Below are 24,243 nucleotides of genomic sequence, written 5' to 3' on the forward strand. Positions count from 1 at the left end.
AGATAGAAGTGGAGCTGACGAAGAAGGCGGGTCGCGCGCTCGGGCTCGCCTGCGTGCAACCCGTCACCGGCGAGGGCGTATACCTGGGGGAGCTGGTGAGATTCTCTTTGTTTGTTCATGATTGGTTTAGCTTTAAGTGGGGGGGGAGTGAAATCCTGTATAAGATACCCACGACCCAGGCCGTGGATCTTATTTTGCTATAACTACTCATTGCTCATGCGTCTAGTGGACAGAATAGGGAAAAAATGTAAGGGCCTGGGCCCAGGGTCGTGGACTGCTGTAACAGCTTAGCTATAACAACTTATTGCTCGTGCGCCTAGTGGAAAAAATTGGCAAAAATTGGCATATGTATCTAAAGTTTTGAGAGATTTTTGAAAAGTGAATAAACTGTCCTGTCTATCCCAGCTGGCCGGCTCCCCCGCGGAGGTGGACGGGCGGCTGCAGCGCGGCGACTGGCTGGCGGCGGTGGACGGGCGCGACGTGGCGCGCGCCGACGCCGCCGCCGCCGCGCAGGCGCTCAAGCTCGCTAGCAACAAGGTCAACATTAAGGTCAAACGGTTTAAGATCAAGGGGTAGGATCGCTTCTCGGTCTTCGGTCACCTGGTCGCTTGTCGCGTAGTCGGTTGTTGAAACATCAGAGAATGAGGTATAATTGAGTCATAGTAAGCGTGTGTGTGAAATGAGTTTTTAACAGCTTCCGGATGAGATAGTTTTGTTTAATTTAAAGGATTATGTGTGAGAAAATCAAAGGGTAGGATCGTTGACAAGTTCGCTGAAACATCGGAGGATGAGAATATAATTGAGTCATAGTTGTGTGTGAAATAAGTTTTTCACAGCTTCCCGATGAGACCTGTTTGCTTAAGTTAAAATGTAATAATGGAAATTTACGTTGGAACTTGATAAATAGGCTAAAGAGCACGTGGTGGTGAAATCGGCCCGGAATAGATTTCGTTGCTAAATGTTCGTGTGGCCGGTTTCTCTGCTTCTGGAAGGTTCTTTGATATATATATTATAATTGAACACTGACAGCCAATTCCGCATATGAATATGAAGCTCTAAAATGAAGAAAATGTTAAATAGGCTATAAAACTAAAGGTTGAGCGAAACCGATCATAAGGTCATTTCTAGCAGATTTTTGTATTGTCAGCAGTATAAAACTTTTGTCGCATGTGTGTGATGGATGTGGTGTTGGGTATTGACCGTGTTATTGTTGACTAAAATATAGTTACAAAACTTCCCATCACATGAAAGAAACAAAGGCAGAAATATGTATATTTTCTTTTATTAAAACCATACGCTTTTAGAATCGAACAATATAAATAAATCGATATACTGTGTTGCGATTTTTTGAATTATACGACAATGAACCAACTCCATAACTACATTGAAAAGTTTTTAATCGATGATATGTACATGGAATTGTATTTATATTCCATTTCTTTATATGTTAATAACTTACATTTTATTGGTTAGAATTTTTGAAAGTACATTGCATAACAATGTTGATAGGTATATTACATTGCATTTAATCTTTCAAAAGCTTTTCATAATCTTTTTTATTTGAAGTTTTTGTTCAGAAATAGGGTACCTAATATAATGAAAGCGTATGGTCATATTAAATTTTGTTCTATGAATATTTTTGTACTTATAAAACAATTTTTCACTTGTTAAATAAAAAAGAAGTTACCTTATCTTCAAACTGTTTCACAATTAAAACAAATATTATTGCAATTTATGAATTCCGCTATAATTATTTTTTTCTATACAAATTCATAATGTATACTTAATATATATTATTATAAAAACCTTATATTTGGGCTAGTGTGTAATTATTTTTATATATAAGAAAATTGATTGAGCTTTTATTAGGAGCACCTTTGTTATGCGATTTCATTTTCTTTAAACGTATATAAAATAAGACAATATTATATTTATCTCGGTCTATTTTTGAACCAACTCTAAAATATTAGATTTCAAAATAATTTTAAAATTGTCGTAAAATCTACTATCTATCCGTTTAATTATGAAAGATTCAGTATTGCTTGTTATTTAGATCTGTTTTAAGTTTAATTAAGATGAAATATTTTTAGGCCGATAAAACCCTTTGTTAGTAGCATTTTTCAGTATTGTTTTAGACATACTGTCGAGACCTAATTAAGGTTTCTAGTAATCTAGATATGAAGATGTAATAATATTTTTAATCAGTTATGACGTGATAAAGCAATTTTGATATATGTACCTTTTAGACGAATAATAATTAATTAGTGCAATTTTATATTTACGTTGATTGTAACAAGAAATTACAAAAATATAAATGTATAGCAAGCACTAACCTACTTGCCAACGATGAATCGCAAATAATCTAGATTTTAAATATGCTTAAAAACTCTAGTCTGAACCTAATTTCATAGTATTTTAATAATATTTTAGGCTTTATATTATTAGTTTAGATTTAGTTCCATATGTGAAAATAAATGAAAAATTAAATCGCCAATAATGTTGAAAGAAAATATGTTGTTATTAAGTTTTGTGCAATTTAGAAGTACAATTTAGAAAAATATAAAGTATGACTAATGAATTTACACTGATATTGCAAAATACGAGGCAAAAACGTTAACAAAATATGTATATCTATATCTTAGCAATTAGGTTTTCTATAATTAAAAATTCAATGAGAGTTGCATCCAACAAGTCTTCTCTATTTTTATTAAAACCGTTATCAAAGGTATGTATCACTGGTTTTAAACATTGTACTCTTAAAGAATATTTCAACGTACTGCAAAATAAATATTATGTTGCGTAGGGTGCAATAATGTGGGTGAAATAAAATATTTTAAATTTCGATTCGAATATTCGAAACTACAGATAATCAAGAACCGAAAAAATCAACACATACAAACTCTTTGGTGACTGTTAATCTCTTAAAAAAATAACATGTTCTTTATTTATTATTGCTGTATGTGATATAAAAAAAAAAATTGTACGGCAACTTTCAATATCGTAGATACTATATAATGCGTTATTCGTAATGCAGTGATTCACGCGTAGCATAATTCTAAATTATTGTAAATTGTATAAACACTGTTATTGAATAGATTTAAAAAACATAGATACTTTTAAAGTTACGTTCGCTTCAAAGTGACGGAAACAATTGACGTCAACCAGAATTTATTCGTCAAATTGTAGAACTAATAGTTTTAGACCTTCTTTTAGAAGAATTGGCTTATAAACTGCCTTGGCAGTGTGCGGCACTGTAATTTTACAACGTAAAAAATTACACGATTTTTTTGTTTTTTAATGTAGTCGGATACATTTAATTTTCACTAATCGTGAACCAATGTTTGTAGCTATTTTAAATTATACTTATATTTGTCGTTAATTATTCGATTCAGAATCCAGAAAGATTTATTTATACTTTTGAGTACGTGTAGTATAAGTAACATAAGTATAGTAAGTATCGATAATAATTAGTAGCTTATAGGATTCGATTTTTCTAGTGAATTTGACATCAGCGATTGTAACGTGTCACAATTGAATTATGTACCAAAATAAAATGTATGAAATAGTTCGTAATAAATTATGCGCTTTTATATATGAGTCTTTTATTTTGTGTCCGTAAACACCCTGGCTAGCAAATATAGAAGACTCGATCGTTCGACTCGTTCGACTCGCTCGTCCCGACCCCGTTTGGATATCAAGATTCAAGTCAAGTCAGCTACCCTGTCTGTATACCAAATTTCATCAAAATCTGTTGAGCAGTTTCAGTGTGATTAACGGACAAACATCCAAACAAACAAACTTTCACATTTACAATATTAGTGTGATAATAGCTAAAATTTATTGGTTTTCTCAGTTACATTGATAGTTCACCTTTTAGACAAATAATTGTTTACACAAATCACTCAATGATTTTTTTGATTCATTTTTCTAATTGTCTATCTATTATAAGCATTTGCTTTATTTTTGGTATTTTACTACCCCCTTAAATACTTAAAGAGTGATTTGTAAGAAGAAATAAAAATACCCACTGATAAATTAATTATTTTAATCTCACCACAATTCATAACAGATCTGTGAATTTTTAACAATTTCAATATACACTTAACTTTTATATTTATATGTCAATTTTACAGAAGTCGAGAAATTAAGTACGTTAACCTATTTTTAATACCGATTATAACATGACTAGAAATTACAACTATGAAGATATACATATCTTAGTTAACAATCACATGGTATTTGAGCAATACAATAAATACTGTTTTAGTCGGAGTAAGTACAATATTTAGTAGAAATATGTCATATTAAAAACCAAAGCATGTGCTTGTGGTCGAACTGAACACATGAATTTAATTTCATTAGAAATAAATAGTAAAACTGAAAGGCAATTAACTCGCTAGGGGTCTTGATTGTTTTAATAACATTTATGGAAACACATATAATTACATATTAACTATGCTGAAACATCTGTATATTGCTAAAATTAACGCCAGTCATACTAGTCCCATCAAAAATACTGTAAAACTTTTTTAGTCAAATTGAATTCTGAATTCAGTTTTAACAAATATGTTTAATGTCCCGCTAAATTCTTTGTCTTAAAAATTCAGAGAAGGTAATTGGCATTTATTGAATACTTAAAGTCTCTCCTCTGAGCTCTTTCTTATAACCAGTGGCTTCAACCTACTTCGCAATTTAACTAAACGCTTGCTCACTTTACCGGTAGAATGTGGATTTCTCAAATCGGGCATAGACTTGCTTTCATGTACTGACAGTTCCGTCGCCTTTACAGTCCCGTAATACCTAGGCATACTAAAATCATTCTCTTTGAACATTAACGCCGTCTTTTGTTTAATACTTTCCAGGCTCGTTTCTGTTTTATACTCAGATTTAGGAGGAGGTGTATCCGCAAAGAATCTTGGCAAATTATTGCTTCTTATTATAGGAGTATCTGGTAGCGAACTTAATTTTAATTCACTTTCAGCTAAAGACGGAACCCCAACTGTTGATTTGCTCTTCATTAGCGGTGGTTTTTCGGGTGTTAAATGAGCTGGAATGTTCAGGAACGACGCACTTCTATGTGGAACTCTTGCTAACAGCTTGTTGATTTTATTTGGATCTATATTCTTTAAGCTTTCCACTCTGTTCAGTGTTGGTCTTAATTTGCTTGAACTATCAATTCTGTCTAACGTCTTAGCACTGTTTGTTCTTAGTATCCCCTTCACACTTTCAACTCTAGGTAACGTAAGAGTTGTTGGTAAAGTCAGTACTGAAACTGGATCGTATTCATATATTGGAGTCTGTTTTGTTATCTTCGTTTCATCCTTTAATGTGACAGTGCTCGGTTTTATCACGTCCTGCTTTTTCACAGATACGTTCATAGTTAAACCTTCTTCAGTGTCTTGACTCTTTGCATCTTCTTCCTCCTCTTCGATTTTAAACATGTCATACGTTGCCAAGAGCTCATCTTTGAACATGATTTCGAAATCTGTGACGGGTGAATCGACTTCATCCTCGAAATACACTTTTGTTCTATTTGGCTTGTCCGAAAGATAATCTGGTTCTGATTTAGTTTCCAATTCATCTAACGTATTTGTGCTAGCTTTCTTTAATTCATGTTCATCTCTGAATATCAGCGATTTGGAGAATACCTGGTAACCAAATAGTTTTATTATTGTTAAATCGGTTCATATTACTAATATAAGCATCAAAACATTTACACATCAGGTAATATCAGTATGAAATTCAAAAATATTTGTATCGCGGATAAATTATTTGTATACTATCAATGATGCATAGCAACTAACGTTTTATTGACACATAATTAGGGTCAATTTAAATTTGAATTGGGGCATCTGTACACACAAACAATGCAATCATAATACTGAGGCAATAAACTTTAGATTCAATATGTCATTCATTGATCTATTGTTTAAGGAATTTTCGTGTATGTTCTTTTCCTTTAACCGAGAACATATTAGGTCGTGTTATATATCATATTGCATAAAAACATTTCATATTAGTTCATACCATGTAACTATAATGTGCTGATGTTTGTGTGATGATTTCTTCTTAGAAACCACAATAAAAGCTTCGGATTAGATAGCGCTATTTGAAACAATCTTACTTAATTATTGTAAAAATAATAAGCAAATGTAATAAAATTATATAACTTGCTTATACAAAATTTTAGGTAATCTATTATTACCTTAAAATACATAGTACACTGCCCTTATTTCTGCTAAGCTATTCGTCTAACCATCACTGACACGCCGTTATCGTTTTTAATACCTTCCTATCCTCTAAGGCATTGTAATCATTGTTCAAAATATAACTCAACTCAGTAGTCAGTACACTTTATTTTTTTGTTTATTATGTTTTTATTCTCTACATAGAAATGAAGTTGATGAAATTTAGACTACATAAAATATTGATTGTCATAGCTTCAAATTCAGTGTAAAGTTTAGATTTTATGCGATACTTTCTCTAAAATTGAACAGCTACGATTCTCAGCAGCACATCACAAACCAATAAATTAAAAATAAGAATCTTTTTTTGAGAAACAAGAATTACATAATTGTTTTATTTAGTATTTAAACTAAGTATGTTGTCTACACTAGGTATCTAATATCTATGTATACTTTAGCCCATCAGATTCGAACATTAATCGTTAACATGATTGTTTATGAGGATATAAGAAAATGTATTCTTACCTCATACAACTTATCCGCATGTAACGGCAACTCATTGATCTCTCTGCTTATAATCGCCTGTTGAGGGAGGTGGTTATTGTTTATCGGTTGCTGTGTGATCACACTGTCCAAACTAGCTCCCATGTTCGCGTAGCCATTGGTGTATAGAGTATCATCTTCGAGCCTGAAAATAAACGAGTTGTTTATTATTTATGCCCTTCAGCGTATGTATCTTTAACTACATTGTTATCCTTTTGTCGTCAAGGTTGTCTGAAAGAGATCGCATCGCAAGATGTTGCACTTTTTGGACAATTTATATGTAATCATTTTGTTAGCATTATTAGCGTAATAAAGAGTAAATAGATATATTATTGTAAGAAGTTACATTTAAGTGATGTGTTAGAGAGTCGTGGACCTTATTTATTTAATATTAGCTGTCCGCCCCGGCTTCGCCCGTGGTACATATAAAGCCTAAATTCTCCCTCAATACTTTTATTGTAGAGCATCTAAACTGAAAGAATTCAAAACGGACCAGTAGTTCCTGAGATTAGCACGTTCAAACAAACAAACGAACAAACTCTTCAGCTTTATAATATATAGCTGTCCAGTTGAATATCGGAATCATTGCGATTAGAGTTATATATTTGAGTTTAAATAATATCAAACGAACTAACTAACCCTTCAACTTTATTCAATAAAGATGTTACGGAACCCTATTTTATCCAAAATAAAATATAGTCTGTTTCCCGTGGATAATGTAGCTTTCGAATGGTGAAAGAATTTTTAAAATCGGTCAAGTAGTTTTTGAGCCTATTCATTAAAACCAAACAAACAAACAAAGTTTTCCTCTTTATAATATTAGTGTAGATTAAACTATTGTTGATCTGAAATCCAATGCCGATCCAACGCTATATACTTAAAGCTCCAGTACGTTTTTCAAAACTTATAAAAAAAAAGATATTTTTAAGTTTTATAAGGGTTTTTTATTACTTCCTTAACTGTTTGAATACAATATGTGTTTATAACAAAATTTGTTTGGCAAACAAAAACCATATCGATATACTCAATTGAGTTACGAAAATAACATTTAAAATTATAAAAACTTATTTATGAAAATAGTTCATATATAGTATTTTGTTGTGTTTAATTTTGTGCGAGTATTATACATTTAGAAATTAAAGACTTTTAAACGGAGACATCAGTCTCCCCGTGACCCCGCTCGCTGTAAAGTGTTGAAAACGTCGGGTTAATAATATAATGACTAAAACGCGTTTAAAATCCGTTTAAGACTTTCATTTCTAAATTCATAAATAAAAAAGTTAAAACGTAGTTACGCAACACTTCTTAATATTTTGCAATTTTATGTAATTTAAAGCTTATCAATCAACATCCTATTTCTATTTATTTAAGATTATAAGACTTTGGGCATGTACTTTATGATAAAATATAGTTTATTTGATTTGTTTGACGAATAAAGACGCATATTAACTGGAATAAACAAAGTTCTTTGTTCTTTGCAATAAATAGTAGAAGGAAAATGTTATTGTAACAATATTAATTACGTTTATTCAATATTTTTATTTAATTTAATTAACTTATCACAAAGTGAACCAGTATTCAGCAGTGATAGTAATAAAGTATTATATTGTCTGTGGTTATAACAAAAGAAATAAAACCTAATTTGAGTTCGTTAGAAATTTAGTATGTACCACGTAGAAATTTAGTATAGGTAAACACGTGGGTACCTACAATATATATGGTGCGGGTTTCAGAAAAGTAGTTTGAAATATAGTTATTATATGCTTACGAGAGAGACAAATAAAAATATTTTTATGTCTCAGCCATATAATAAAACACATACAAACAAAGGACTTAAATAATATTTATGCATTATTAATAACGACATTATTATAATGTTCAGACATTAAAATTTATATTTCTTGTAATTATACGCGATATCTTGTTCTGCATATCACGTAGATGAAATTTAAAACATGAATTCCGATATTTCTGTGTAGTACCACAGATAATATAATTCTATGTACCTAACTCTGTTTTAGTTTTGGTACCCAGTTGATGTAGATATGCTCGTATAATGAGACGATTTCCTAAAGATTATAAAAAAAAATCAAATAAAAATAATGACAAAGATAATGTTATTATAATATGAAATAGTATAATACGTTTTGAGCGTAGAATTTTGACTCGAGCTTCGAATTTATTGTACAAGTATTAGATCTAACAGTAAATCAAAATTTGATGTAGTAAAAAGTATTACATCCCGTATATTCGGTTTATGGGTTAAAGATTTATAAGTGTGGTTGTAGCTACAGTGAATTATTTGTAATTCTAGTACTTCTAATAAAGATAACTTCATTCTACACATTAGCCTCCATTACAATGTAATCGAATTGATAAAATTTACACTTCAGATATAATAATTTTATTTAAATTGACATATATTTTTGTGCAAATATTATCCTAGCCCCATCTTTGTTATTTCGACTTACTTTAATCAAATCCAAAGAAAAACCTTAGTTTTAATACCATATTTGTCTATAGGCAGGCAAGGAGCAAATAAAATTAACCAATTGCGCTGAAATTTTGTAAAATACACTAACAGCTTGGATGACAATGCTGTATAACTGTGTGACGTCATTCAAAATACAAGATGGCGGCAAACCAAGACAAAGGACCAATTATTTTTAAAGCACTGATTTGAAATTTAACTGCTTTTATTTACTTACTTTGATACTTTAAAATTTAAATGAATAAATGATCTACATCATAATATTTGTTTATATGCATAAGCGAATCTCGCGACAAGCTTTTTAAATTACTTTTTAATTTAAATGTACTTTTAGTGTTACGTATAGTATAATATTATCTGTGGTGTAACATAAATTTTTATCTTTTTAGTGCATTTAAACATTTTTTACCGTTTTAATTAATTTTGTATGCAACTCAAAATATTCACCAAAACGCCCTTATCCATTCATACGTAACAGCATATTAGGTGAAAGATTTCATCACAAACATAAATTTCCCATACGAAGGACCATAAATAACAACTATAATCCGAATAAATATAGCCATAAATATAAAGATTTACAATAAAATACTATGTTAACAATGGGCTTACCCGCTCATATTGTGTGATAAGTTAATTAGCGTTGAATAAACTGAAGAGCAAAGATAGCGCTGTTTGCAATTATAAGTTCTTATATATATAATCGGTTTTGTATCAATGTTCATGGCTTGTATTGGAGTTTATGAAAATCAATCTATATAGCTTTATACGCTACTATTTTTTTTTTTTGTATTTTTCTAAATTTTTCATTTGAAGAAACTCAATGTTACGAATCAAAACACATACGTCATCTCTGAGTACTATAGGCTCTATACGTACTACGTCCGAAGCCGTGGTGAACAGCTAGTATATTATAATCGCGTAAATTTGTAAGAATATATGGATGTTAGTTTGTTACTCTTTCACACGAAAACCATTGGTCGCATTTTGAATATACTAGGCAGTCATGTGGATTATATACCATAATAACCAATAAGTTATAGAAATACAGCATGTAGTGTTCGTCAGCGGGTGAAATCGCGCGGCACATCTAGTAAAATATAAATATTTGAGTTTATAACTCTCGGGGCACTTAAGATAACCAAGAAACAAAGGAACATATAACCAATAGCTGAATGCTTTTTATAAGTAAAAAGATAAATAAAGATATAAGGGGTAAGACATTAGTGCTGCCATCTCTCTGACATCCATCTGTAACGTTTGAGTTTCGGCTGTGATACATCTAATAATTGATGGAATTCTGTTCTTATTCCCTTTAATCTTATTTAAATTCATACAATAATTTGCCTTAATCTTCATAATCCCTACTAAATTGATTAGTGACTAATTAATAAATACATTTGACTATTGAAACATAGACAATGTATCATATCTTATGATATGGTTTTTTATGATTACATAGGATGTAAACATTTTTCCACAGAACAAAACAGTAATTGTAAGGTTGATATATTTTTATAGATCAAACATTTCCTTGTAGGTTGAGGAAAATCAAAATATAGTTACAGAATTTTTCTATGATTGGATTTGAGCATGTTACCGTACCAATGTGACGGTTAAACAGATTAAATAGTTTAGGAAATCTTCTCTATTTAATCTGTTGAATCTGTCAATTAAGCACAATATTCTATAAAATTTATATTTTAATCATACTGTGCGTACAAATGTTAATCTACTTACAGATTTAGAATTATAAAACTAGCTAGCGGCTCCCGGTATCGCCCATGGTATATAAGCACTTAGATGTAAATATCAATAGTTCCTGAGATGGTGCGTTCAGAGTAACAAGCTTTATATTGTAAGTAAAGTAGTTCATTTATTCATATTATAAATAAATATTTATAATTATAATTTAATATAACATTAACTATCAATTTTTACATTATATAACATCTCATTTCAATTTATAAATGATATAAAACACAATTATATAAGATAGTTTATATTAATTCTATATTATGGGAATACGTTATGTTTTGTATGATATAATATTATTTATGTGCATTAAGTTATTTTATGAGTACAATGTTTTGTATTATTCCTATATAATATTATGTTCTTAGAAGAATTTTTATAAATTACAGTTGCGTCACTATATCAACCTTACCTCCATTTAGGTATATTTTCTGCAATTCATTCTTAGCAAAGATACCGTACGTAGACAAGAAAATCTTCCTATCAGGTGTTTAGAAAATATTATTCGCTCTACGAGTATATGAGAAGATTCGAATAACAAACAAATATTTTCCATAAAAAAGCTCACCGACGTCTGGAGAACCAAAACTAATCTAATAATTTCAGATTTCAATCAAAAATGATTCCTATCAAGCACATAAAGAACCATGTCAATCGGTTAAAAAACTATGGAGCTATCGAGTAAAAAAATCTCTTGAATCGAGAACCCACGTTTTGGGAATATCAGTTGAATCGCAGACAAGAGATAATTGCTAGAATTATTTTAAAAGTTTTAGGACCATATATTATTATTTAGTACCTGAATGACCGAGCTTTGCTCGGTTTTTTTTTATTTTTTTTTTGTTTTTTTATAAATTGTGTTTTTTGGAAATTGTATTTAAGTACGAATTACATACTAATAAATGATGAATATAGGCTATTTCACTATGCTACGATGTCCTTAAAATGTTTATTTTTAGTTTGTGAATACAAGTTTGCGTTAATTGACCCTGTAGTTTGATTTTACTCGAGACCTTTACTATTATGATTAATATCATATTCGTTATCACCTTACGACTACTTCATGCACTCATGATTAGATATATGAGTAGACATATTACATTCTATTTACTTTCTTATTTATAAAGACGTTATGATCTTGAAATTCAGACTGACAATGACGATTTAGGTTCAAAGTGCTTAATAACGTGAAAGAACTATAAAGGACGAATAAAATATATTATAAAAAGGGAACTTTTGTATGTTTGTAATGTTTTCACGCAAAAGCCACTGAACCGATTTAAAAAATTCTTTCACCATTAGAAAACAGCAATTTCAGTGAGTTACATAGGCTATTTAGAGGCTTTTAATCGCACTCTGCGGATGATAATCGACATATGTACTTATAAAAATCATCATATTAAATATTATCTTTGATATTTCTGGTATTACCAGTATTGTTAAGAAATTCGTCGAATTCTGCAAATCGTGAAGGTCAAAAATAAGCAAACATCGCTTTACAAAAATCTATTATTTAAAAATTCATTTGAGCCGAGTATTGACCTTCGCAATTTCTAGGTGAGTCTTATAAAATAAAGAAGAATGGATCAGACCTGATATAAAAAGATTAAATTTTTTACGAAGATTTTTTAGGGAGACCAGAAATCCTTCGAAAAATCAGCAGATTCTGTCGAAGGATATCTTAAGGTTGGTGATTATTAAATTTTTCCCAAAATTTTTCATTCGAATTTAGTTTGTTCGTTCGGTTCATCACATCTTGATCGCCAACAATAATCTTCATTAAATTATCTTCGATAGGGATATAATGCAGATAACAACGAAACTTTATTCGATATCTTACCTCCAGATATTTCTTCGTTACTGGACAAGAGTGTCCTTCAATATTATTTGTATTTTAATTAAATAATTTGTTTGAATCGTGCCTACATTCTCAAGTATCCAGTTATTTTTTCAACAAACAAAGATAAAAACGTTTGATTAGATCATCATAGTTTATGATTGAAATTGTGGCAGTTTTTGAATCAATTTTATATTGTAATCTTCACCAGATTAGATATCTGTTTGAGTATAACTTAAGATAAAATCTAAACAAAACAAGTTGCCTAATTCCAATAGATTATTAACAGAGCTTTCAAGCAAAAACTACTGTACCGATTGCAATGAAATTTGATAAGTAGATAGCTGGACAACTGGAACAACACATAGGTAACTTTTTATCCCGATATTCCTACGGGATACCGACATACGTGGGTGAAACCGCAGGGCGCAGCTAGTAATAAATATATGCAATTTACTAAATCAACGTCTACCAAGTAAGGGCTACTATGACTTCCTAAACCTACTAATATTATAAATGCGAAAGTTTGTAAGAATTTATGAATGTTTTTTACTCTTTCTTCTCAAAATCTGCTGATCGGATTTGAATGAAATTTGGTACAAGTATAGATTCTATTTGGATTAGCATATTATCATTCCTCAGACTTCTCGAATTCTACACGAGTGAAGCCGCGGGATTCAGCTAGTACAACTAATATATAAGTCTCCATGTATTATGATTTTTATAATAAGGTACTAAGCATTGAAGATAAATATTTGAGTTTGAGCATGAATGAGTTTTTTAATATAATGCCACGATCCTATAATTTAAGAAATATAAGACTAATTTATAATGATACATACTTATAAGTTGCGATTTTCTTGTCGAAGCAAAATCTTTCTTCGCAGCATTTCCAGTACATTGTCTCCAAACAGCTGTAACATTATTTTTTTACAAATATATAATTTATTATCATACAAAAACCAACGATATACAATTTGCTAACATTTTTCTACTGTACTAATCTGACCCAGTTGTTATAAAAAAGATATCTTAATTATATCTTTAATGGAAGGTGGCTGAATGATTATCTGTCAACCTACTGGACAAATGAGGCTGAAATTTGACATGCAGATAGCTTAGCAACTTTGATGTAAGCCTCCGGTAAAAAGTATTTTAATTAATTCTATCCCCAAGAGGATAAAAAAGGGGAAAAAGTTTGTACCATAGCAATTTATAGACCACGAAAATCTTCGAAATAAATTACTATCGGCAAAGCTGCGTCCAACAGTAGACGCTGCGTTATGGAAACAGACAAACAGGTAAAACAAAACATCAAATAATATGCATATAATAAAAATCAAGTAGATACTCTTTATTCAGCAAATGTACCTATAACAAAAATCCAACTCGTATCATAAACGCGAAAATTTGTAACTATGGATGGATGGATGTATGGATGTTTGATACTCTTTCACGGGAAAACAGTTTATCATATCTATGTGAAATTTGGTACAGAGATAGATGGCTTAGATAATAAGCTAATTACCCGGATACTGCGCAGGTGAAACCGCGGATTACAGCTACTAATGTATCAGTTTAAACAAAAAACATGACAATTTTCGGAACACAAGTCTCAATCAATCTTAAGTATTTGCAAGATTGCGTATCTTGACATATTTGATTGAAGGTGATAATTTCCCATTGCAACAATATATCTGATAACCATTTTTGGGTTTCTGTACAATATTTAGTGGCCTTGGGGTTAATTTATTAGAGGAATTGAGATGATGAAATTCCATAGAATTTGTATGAGAAATGGTATGTCGATTCATTCACAGACGATTAAATTATTTCAAATATTATAAGTTGCCTTTTCAACCGACTTCAACAAAGAAGTGTTTGTCATACTATCGACTGTATATTTTGTGTTTGTTTCCTCAAAATATTTGACTGAACTGATTTTGATGAATCATTTTTTCATTTGAAAGCCTTCCGTGTGCTCCCATTCCAACTTTGTCAAGGTCATTATATGGTCAATCAGCCTTCTATGTCTCGTCAGACTGAGACAATATTATTTTTTAAGAATTCCCATCGAGAATCGAACCAGGTACCCCTCGGATCTACGCTCACGCGTTAACCACAACGCCAAGAAGGGGCCCAATAGAATACAATATGTATAAAATACTTACTACTGACAGGATTTACAAATGTTGAGAAGCATTTTCACATTTTCACATAGTTAGCTGGTACTTCGAGGACTGCGCTCGGAACAATCTGCAAGTTAAAAAATTATACTTAATAAAATAATAAATAAATAACTTTTAAAAACTAGACTAAATTTTAATGGGACCACATGTCAGGCACTAGCATTTAATCAATGAAAAATAATAAAAATCGATTCATCCAGAAAAAAATACAAGAATAATAAAATACAGACAATTTGTACACCTCGTCCTTTTTTGAAGTCGGTTGTAAAGAAAAATAAAATTGACTTGCAATATTAGAGAACAATAATTTATTACATGTAGATGGATGAGACCTTAATAGGTATATGCTTACATTTTAAATTATAAAAGCAAGTCATTGAATTAGTTGGAATTTCATGCAATAAGGACTATAGAAATGCTTATTGAGGTCAATGAATTATTTTAAATTATTGCGCTTCAAAAATATAAGAACTCGAAACTGCTTCCACCTATTTGATATAATAATAAAAAAATCACGTTCAAAATCCATTAAAAAGTTTTTAATCAAAATCAAACAATTTAATTTTTAGTTTTATAGCATTGAAATGCTTTATAAATGAGAAATTTTGAAAGAATAGAAAAAATTTGATCACGAGGCAGGATTCGAACCTGCGTATCTTGCCTAACCGTAGCAACGCCTAGCCTCTCGGCCACCCGTGATCCTGCCACAGTAATCAAATTTATTCTACTCCTTCGGTTTCATGTGCCTAAGGTACGCAGGTTCGAATCCTGCCTCGTGATCAAATTTTTTCTATTCTTTCAAAATTTCTCAAAATCAAACAAGTTAATACCAAATCTAACAATCTTACAAGACTGACCGTTTCATTATGAAAATATTACATGTAATTGTCCTCAAGGATACATCTACCCGTGTACGAGTATATGTGACATTTTGTATGACAATCTTATAGTCACGACGTTTTAGCTCACAATAAAACACGAGAACAATCGGCAATTGTTGCATTCATGCATTTCTGTCTTTATATTCATCGTCTATACATAAAAACAAAAAGTGATCTCGTTTTCTGGTCGCATACGAAAGGGACCGCCCCCTTGACATCAGAATTGCCAATATAAATACGGAAATTATGAAAAATATTTAGATATTCGAAATAGCGTACTTAAATTATGAGGTACACCTGTGAACAGACAGATGGATAGCAAAGTCTAAGTAATAAGATCCTGTTTTATTCTTTGGGTACGGACCTCACAAAATTATTATTTCCGGTGGCCTCAGGCGGGGAAAAACATTCATATGTTTATTCCTGAAGCCATTCATATCAGTGAACTGATATGGTGGTTCGCCTGAGTAAAGCGATCACCAACGCATTTAAGAATTAAGGAGGGGATTCACAATGGGAATAAAAGAAAGGACTGTAAAGGGTAAAGAAAGGGATACTGGTCTTTGGTCCACATGCCGATGTTCTGCGAAGGTGTCATTTTTTTGTGCTTGACTCCCAGCTTAGGATACAATTTGTGTAGTTACACACGTATGCTTTACTTGCAGTTTGATATTTTAAAGATGACATGTTTTCATTGAATAGAATCAGTTAGTAAAGCCTCACTACATACAATCTAAAGAAGGTATGCGATCTCAGTACACCATAACCCAATTGAAGGCGAACTAGACGAAATATCAGCATTCATTATAAGATGTGAATTGATATTCTTCCTACGATGTTCATACATACAATTGTATGTAAATTCAACCTCCAAATTGACCCACATCTAATAATACGTTAAGTTCCTTATTAGTAAGATACTTCCTTAGAATTGTAAGCGGATTAGGCTGCAGTATAAACAATTTATTACCTACGATGTTATTGTTATAAACTGGATTTTTTATGCACTTACATGACACCTTGGGGGAAAACTAAAGAAACGCGTAATCTCGGAAATTTGTGAATACCTCTTCAGAGGATCGTTTCTTCCAAGTATAGATATACAGGATAATTACATTAATAAAAATGGCATTCATATTAAATAAAAATCATGCACTATGTGTTCGTTTACCCTATTGGATTTACCCAGTGTAATACTATTGGCATTACATTCAAATTCAAATGAAATTAATGTATAAGATTATGATAGCGTTAAGCCGTTTTTATTGATAGAATTTTGTAGCATAGCTTGTCCGCGGCTTCGCATGCGTTAAATTCGGAGCAGTTTAATTGATATTATTATCCATATTTTCCTCTTGAATTACTCTGTCTATTAAAAAAAACTGCATCAAAATCTGTTGCGTAGTTTTAAAGATTTAAGCACATATAGGGACATAGGGACAGACAGAGGAAGCAACTTTGTTTTATACTATGTAGTGATACCTACTAGCTGTAACGCGCGGCGTCACTCGCGTGAGGTGACAGAAGTAGCATTTTTGCTAATCCAGATTATACGGATACGATAAGCTGATTTCTCGTGCAAGAGTAACAAAAATCCATCCACCCATCCATACTTACAAACTGTCGCGTTTATAATATTAATAGGATATACTTGTTTGTCTACCCTACCGTCTGTTTCTACCTACATGCAGATACGCTTTATGAATTGCATAATAATGATACCATAATAAAAATATAGTTTAAAAACGACATACCAATAACATTAAATCATTTTGCGATTAAAACAAAATTAGTTTAAAGTTATAATAGTTTTTGATGGTATTGTGACAAACAAAACAAGACTCTTTCTTTATCTCAAGTATGTTTGTAATTGTATTTTAAGTACCATTTTCTTAAAGTGAATAATAAAAGCGATAGTACTATTGTGTGTTAATATCGACCTTTACTTTGACCTACATAATATAATAAGTCCAATAATTTAGAAGGTTCTGAAAGGGCAATATTTATAATTAAAAATATAATTGTATTATATAATTACTTTGTTAAGAATTAGGTGATGAAGTCCCTGAAAGCTTTAAAAAATGAACTTGCATATCATGTATTGTTGATTAACCGAAAGAGAGGTATTTCATATTTGTTTTTTCATCTGTGGCTTTATCTGTTGCTTAGTAAGGTTTAATTTCTAGAAATCCAATCTATAAGAATGCATTTAACATCATTCTGTAATGACAGTAAATGAAGCAGAAAAAAGATTCCACTCATATTGTACATCCATTTATCTTCTCTCTTCTTCACGTTTAACCACACATTTTAGCCGATTTTTTAAGCCCGAAATTCCATGTTTATGCAGAGATAATTCTAGGGCTATCTATTTTTTTTATTTAATTTTGTAAAGATTATGGTAAGTATCTGTGATTTAATAACGCGGTCGAAGCCATGAGCGGAAAGCTAGTAGGATATAAGTAGAATAAATTAGTAATAAGATATTTCACGCTATAGTCAGGAAATTAAGACCTATCGCAAAAAATCAAATTAAAAAAACATTATCTTCAATTAGAGTTATCCATAGATTATCAAGCTCAGGGTCAAAATATCGTGACAATGGATTATAAGCAATTAATCATTAAATTTATGATTAACCACAAACCACATATGAGCGTAACATTAGTAAACAATTATTACTGAGAATAAATTTTCATTATTCACTAGTTTGTCACCATACGTATTGCTTTTTATATGTATTTCTTCATAATCCAAATTAATATTATATAGAAAAAGCATATATTAAAAATTATATTAGTATTATTATAATTATAATTATAATATTATTATAGTAATATTTCCTTGTCTTTTGATTTGTCATTCATATAGATATGTATTTTTTATAAAGATTTATGGTCAATCAGGATAATTATAAACAGGGGTAGTTGGAAAAATATCCTAATACTTTTTTTCAGTAATTGCAAAACGCTTAAAAAAAATCAATCTAATAAATTTTCATACATTTTTTATAAAAAAAAAAAATTGTTATTAGAAAGCTTTTTAACATTTTTAAAAAACCCTCGTTTACAATTATCCTGGTTGACTATATTTTTGTAATACTAGATGCTCGTGCCAGCTCCGTCCGGATTCGGATTCAAGATCATCAGATACAAGATCCGGATCAAGATCCTGTTTTATCTCAAGAGAGCCTTAAATCGGGATAAAAAGTATGCTTTCACCCAAGTCAGCTCATCAGACTGTCTGTATGCCAAATTTCTTCAAAATCCGTTGCGTAGTTTTAGCATGATTAAGGGACAAACATACAAATAAACAAACTTTCACATTAATAATATTAGTGTGATTTGAGTAACGTGTTGGTATATCCTTAATGCATACGGAAGATGGGTACATTTTAAAGGTGCGCTTGAACCCTCTTGACATTTACTGCCAATATCGATAACATCATTATCATTAAATTAATTCAACCATGACGAATTTTTAACAGTAAATCCACTAAAATAGTGTGTTGTGTATTGTAATTATTGATAATTTTGAGGTATTCTTTAATGGGTTATGAGTTTTCTCGAGTGAATTTTTTATGACAGTTAATTTTTATGGGTTTACCATTTTTATAGAAGTTATTGCAAGTGCATATTTTGTGCAAATAATTAATCGTTTATTACATATTTTTTAGGAATGAAAAGACGGAACTTGAAGAAATAATTCAAAAACCTTCACATATGACGGACATGAAATTCTACTGATATATGCCTCGAAAAACAATGAAAACTTATGGATAATTTGTGTACTGACTTACGTGCCATACTCGTTTTTCTATTTACTTTTTAATGCGTTACAGTAGTACAGCATTCATATAAATACAATTAATTTATACACAACTGTTTTTTAGCAAAAAAATAGATGTTTCTTTACAAAAAATTAACAAAAAACTACAAAAAAAAAATGATTGGCATTATTACATTGTGAGTTGTGGAGGTAAGCAGGTTCTTACTCAGCATAAAATTGCCTAACAAAGGTTTGAAATTACATGTACAAACTTTTTGAAACTTGGAAAAAAAAACTTCAAATTACATTTATGATTGCCAAAAAACATATATTGTAATGTATTTTTGAACAGTTGTTCCGTTCGAAAAGAACAATGCAGGCAGGCATTTTAATGATAAAATACTACGATATTATCATCGAGTGGAGTAACAACTAATAAAATGTTTAAAATTCCTTGCTCGTGCCGAGAGGATGTGTTGTAACGGCCAAGTGCTTGAGAACTCGATACTATTGAAATAGAACGATTGTGTAACGTGGAAATACAGTAAATATTCATAATAATCTATAGATATGGCAATTTTTCTATCAATACAAACGCGACGATTGCTCGTCTCAACGATAAATCATTTGTCATGCACTGGTATAGCAAAAGACCGGACTGTTTTTTTTCTATCATCCAATTAGTGAATGAATATAATATCCTGATGAAACCGGTTTCATGACTAGTATCAAAAGTTTGACGACGTGTGTCATGTACCAACGTGTAGTAAACACGTATTATGTCTTTAAACTACAGAGTTTCTTGCCGGCTCTACTCTGTAGAAACTGCTTTCCGAACCGTTGGTAGATGTTAAAACTGTTTGAAATGACGATCCAAAAGTGCTTCTGTAAGAAGTCTAATTGAATAAATAAATGTTTGAGTTTGAGTTTAAATATGACATGGGTCCTATGGGAAGAAAATATGTGGATCGTGATGATGGTGACGAAAATACAAATGTGAATCAGGGTTGGTCAAATAATTGCAAAAAAATGATTTTTTTTTAATTTTAGGAACTGTATAGAGTTGACCTAGCATGACTTGTCAATGATTTTTTATATCAATACGACGTTATCATTACTTAAACTTGGCGTAATGTTTAGTTACGCTTTAATGAAAGATGAATAACATTAGAGAGTATTATGGGCTACTGGACTACATTCGTATATAGCTAGTCCATATAAACCATTCTATTATAAAATTTTAACAAAAATGTTTTTCAAAATAATATAAATCGCCCTCTAATTGCCAAAATTAGAACAAATTTAAATGGGATCATATGACAACCACTTGCTTTCAAATAAATAAAAAAAAACCTTAAAAAATCGCCGAATAAAAACCAATGAGAAAACAAAAAAAAACAGTTTAATTTCTAACACTTTTTATGAAGTCGGTTGAAAATAGACAACTGTTTATTTTCAAGAATTCTGAAATATATTTCACTGTTAAATATTATACTTTATGAAACACCAAGTAAGAAGACTTTATCAGAAGCTTAGTTGAAGATTTATTATGTAAAACTTCCTTATTATGTTGTTTATAAATGAATGTCCCACATATGTATTTGTCCTAGTGCTTCATATCTGTTCAGGACGACAAATCTAGAATTATAACGTTAATAATAATAGTTATATTGTATTCTTATAAAATACTATTAATTTGAAAGACCTAGCTTGACGTAAATCAATTTTATGAGGAAGGATTTGTAAATGAATAATTAAAATTTAAAAGTATGCATATATCGTTGATTTTCAATCCTGAAAAAGCTGATAAAATAAACGTTGAATGTACCTACTTTTGAGAGTAAAATTGTTCATTATTTGGGGCAACAAATACATCAAAGATATATAGCGTAATATTGTGTATTTAAGAAAATCTAATGTATTTTTTTTTTAACCAACTTTCCAACCAGACAGGACAAAACACAGACGATGCATTTGGTGCTTTATTGCGCATACCTCCCGTTACTGTGGGATCTAAAACTATCTCTGTACATTTTTAAATTTCGTCCAAATCGGTTCAGTCGTTTAAGCGCACAGAATTGACAAACAGACTCGATTTCGAATGTAAAATATTAGTATAAAGAGCGATTCGATTGATTTGAGACAACATTTTAAAATCTGATGACTGTCGAGTTCAAGGTGAAAATTATTATTAAAGTTGGCTCAATAGCTATTTTTTATAATACTTGGGTTTTTGTAGTTTACATTTTGACTTAAAATATATTGTACATGACATTTTAATAGATCACCGCGAAACATTACTTTTATCTTAATGGTACTATGCATTTTAATATCTCGTTTACAAATTTACCCATACTTTCTAATACATATACTTAATGTGAAAGTATTCTCAATGTTGATGAGAACTTTTTCAATTATTAAATACATTACCTATTAATTTATATTATATCGATAGAAATTTCCCTATTATTTGAATTTTTCTAATCACAGCCATGATTAAAAATATAAATTATTTTCCACAAATAAAGATTACAGTCTTTTACCGAAATTCTAAAATAGGAACAAATAACAACCATTTTCTATCAAACTGAAACAGGATCAGGCCAATCGGTTGAATACACGGAGTTATTGAGTAATAATATGCAGTTTTTGAAACGTCGATTACAAGGGAAGCGAACGAGCGAAGTTTACTTGGATAATATATCGTATCAAAAGAAATTATAATGCTATAAAGCATTTCAATGCTATAGAACTGAAAATTAAATTTTAAAAATTTCTCAATTTAATGATTTTGAAATTGGATTATACAAGTAAAATCAATCATCTCAAATGACATATCGATTGTCATATCTACATAATATAGGAAACGAGATAAAATTTGCAGGGTGGATTTAAATATTGCGCACCCACATGTTAATTTTAGTAATTTATTTTTATAAATATTATTGAAAAGCTCAAGAAATAAGTATATGTATTGAATACTTTACTTTACTATTGAATACAGTACATATACTTATTTCTGAAATGTCACTTTAAATTTATTCGGTAAAAGCATTATTATTACATTAAATAAATTTTAAATTACGTTCATTTGTTGCATTTAGTGGTATTACAGTATCCAAGATTGAAACAGAAAAGGGGCACAGACTATTTTAAATAAAAATACAAATTTATAAAGTATAAAATTCATGAAAATGTAGTTTATTTAGTAAAATAGTTAACTTATTACCAACTTAATCTAATAACTTACCGACAACACACATTTACATTTCACTATATTAAACCAAACACAAGTTTATGCACAATTAAAGCACTTTCACTATCACATAACGAAATACCTGATAATATCGTTATTTGTATCGTTATTTATAACGTTATTGATACCGTTACCAGCGACTGTATAGTACGATGTCTGTAGTGAAACTGACACTTGGCTTGGACGTGACGTGACGCAGGTGAATCATTGGAGAATCGCTTTTAAAGGAACAATTGAAAGGAGGTAGCGATTTCATTGCATGTTTGTTTGTTTGTTTTAGGGTTTGATTTTTCGTTTGCAGAACATATTTGTTATTGCAGTACCTGCTGAGCAGTTCTTCTAGTTGTTAATTTAAATAGATATGACCTTTTTGAAAATTCTTTTTTCACCAATATTGATAATGTGTTATACTTAGAAAAACGTTTTTACCTGATTTCATAAGCAATAATTCACTTATTTTATATCTCGATATTATAGTGTTATATTATCTACGCGACGTTTACGTTATTCGCGTAAAATCAAATATGATCTGGATGTATTTGTTATTTAATTGTTCAACTTATACACAACGTTAATTATCTAGACAATGCTGTTGTAAGAATTTTACAAAATCTATCGCAAGCTATTCTAATGCGGATGACAGATATATTTTTTTAGTTTTATCACAGTTTGCTAAATAAACGATTTTTATTATTTATTATTTATTATTCGTATGTTCTTTTCTCGAGAAGCATTCTTATTTATGATTAAGATATAGGCTAAGAAAGCAGAGAAAAGTCCACAAAGAACGTTCCAAATGTCAATGAACCTATAGAGTTACTTTCACATTTGAGTCATGACTCATAATTATATTATATGGTTGAAATTCTCATAGTATACCAGTTATATGTATTTTTGGCGTTTTATAATTAAATTGTTTTTATCATATTGTCCATACGCCCATCTCCTTTAGTTTGTAACACACACTAAAGTTCAAAATTAGTTTCGTGAAATGATGACTTATAAAAATTTTAATTCAAGCCTCCATATAAAGAAGGCAATTTAAAAACAGTGAATGACCTCATAGAAAAAAAGAGGAATAAAAATCGAAATATATAGAATACTGTAAATATGTAAGTTTTTATCAAGAAAATAAAATGAAAACAACAAACTTATAATCAGAGGTATTTTTGAGTGTTGATAATTTTTTTTTAATTAATGCAAAAATAATGTTTTAAATTATACCAATTCATATAACGTGTGCATATTTTTTAAATATTTATTTATGCTTTTATTAAGTTACTAGCTTCGCCATGCGGTTTCACCCTTGTAAGTCGGTATCCTGTAGGAATAGCGGGA

At 30.4% G+C, this 24,243-nt stretch overlaps 2 protein-coding genes across 2 annotated transcripts in view; one reads left to right on the forward strand and one right to left on the reverse strand.

Annotated features, from left to right (window-relative positions):
- The window catches only part of LOC119836666, a 121,244-nt gene extending 118,266 nt beyond the window's left edge, over window positions 1-2,978 (forward strand). The window contains exons 36-37 of the mRNA XM_038362059.1: window positions 27-95; window positions 406-2,978. Of these exons, the coding sequence (XP_038217987.1) occupies window positions 27-95; window positions 406-576 (240 nt within the window). The 3' untranslated portion in view covers window positions 577-2,978. The remainder of the gene's footprint in view (window positions 1-26; window positions 96-405) is intronic.
- Window positions 2,979-4,028: 1,050 nt separating this feature from the next.
- On the reverse strand, window positions 4,029-23,071 carry LOC119836750. Its single transcript, XM_038362198.1, has 5 exons — window positions 22,900-23,071; window positions 14,983-15,067; window positions 13,654-13,725; window positions 6,711-6,873; window positions 4,029-5,648 (listed from the first exon to the last, which is right to left on the reverse strand). Exons 2-5 carry the CDS (start codon window positions 15,012-15,014, stop codon window positions 4,635-4,637), a joined length of 1,281 nt encoding a protein of 426 aa, XP_038218126.1. The 5' UTR covers window positions 15,015-15,067; window positions 22,900-23,071; the 3' UTR covers window positions 4,029-4,634.
- Window positions 23,072-24,243: the final 1,172 nt, after the last annotated feature.

Source organism: Zerene cesonia, chromosome 25, assembly GCF_012273895.1.
Source record: "Zerene cesonia ecotype Mississippi chromosome 25, Zerene_cesonia_1.1, whole genome shotgun sequence".
In the NCBI taxonomy this organism is placed as follows: domain Eukaryota; kingdom Metazoa; phylum Arthropoda; class Insecta; order Lepidoptera; family Pieridae; genus Zerene; species Zerene cesonia.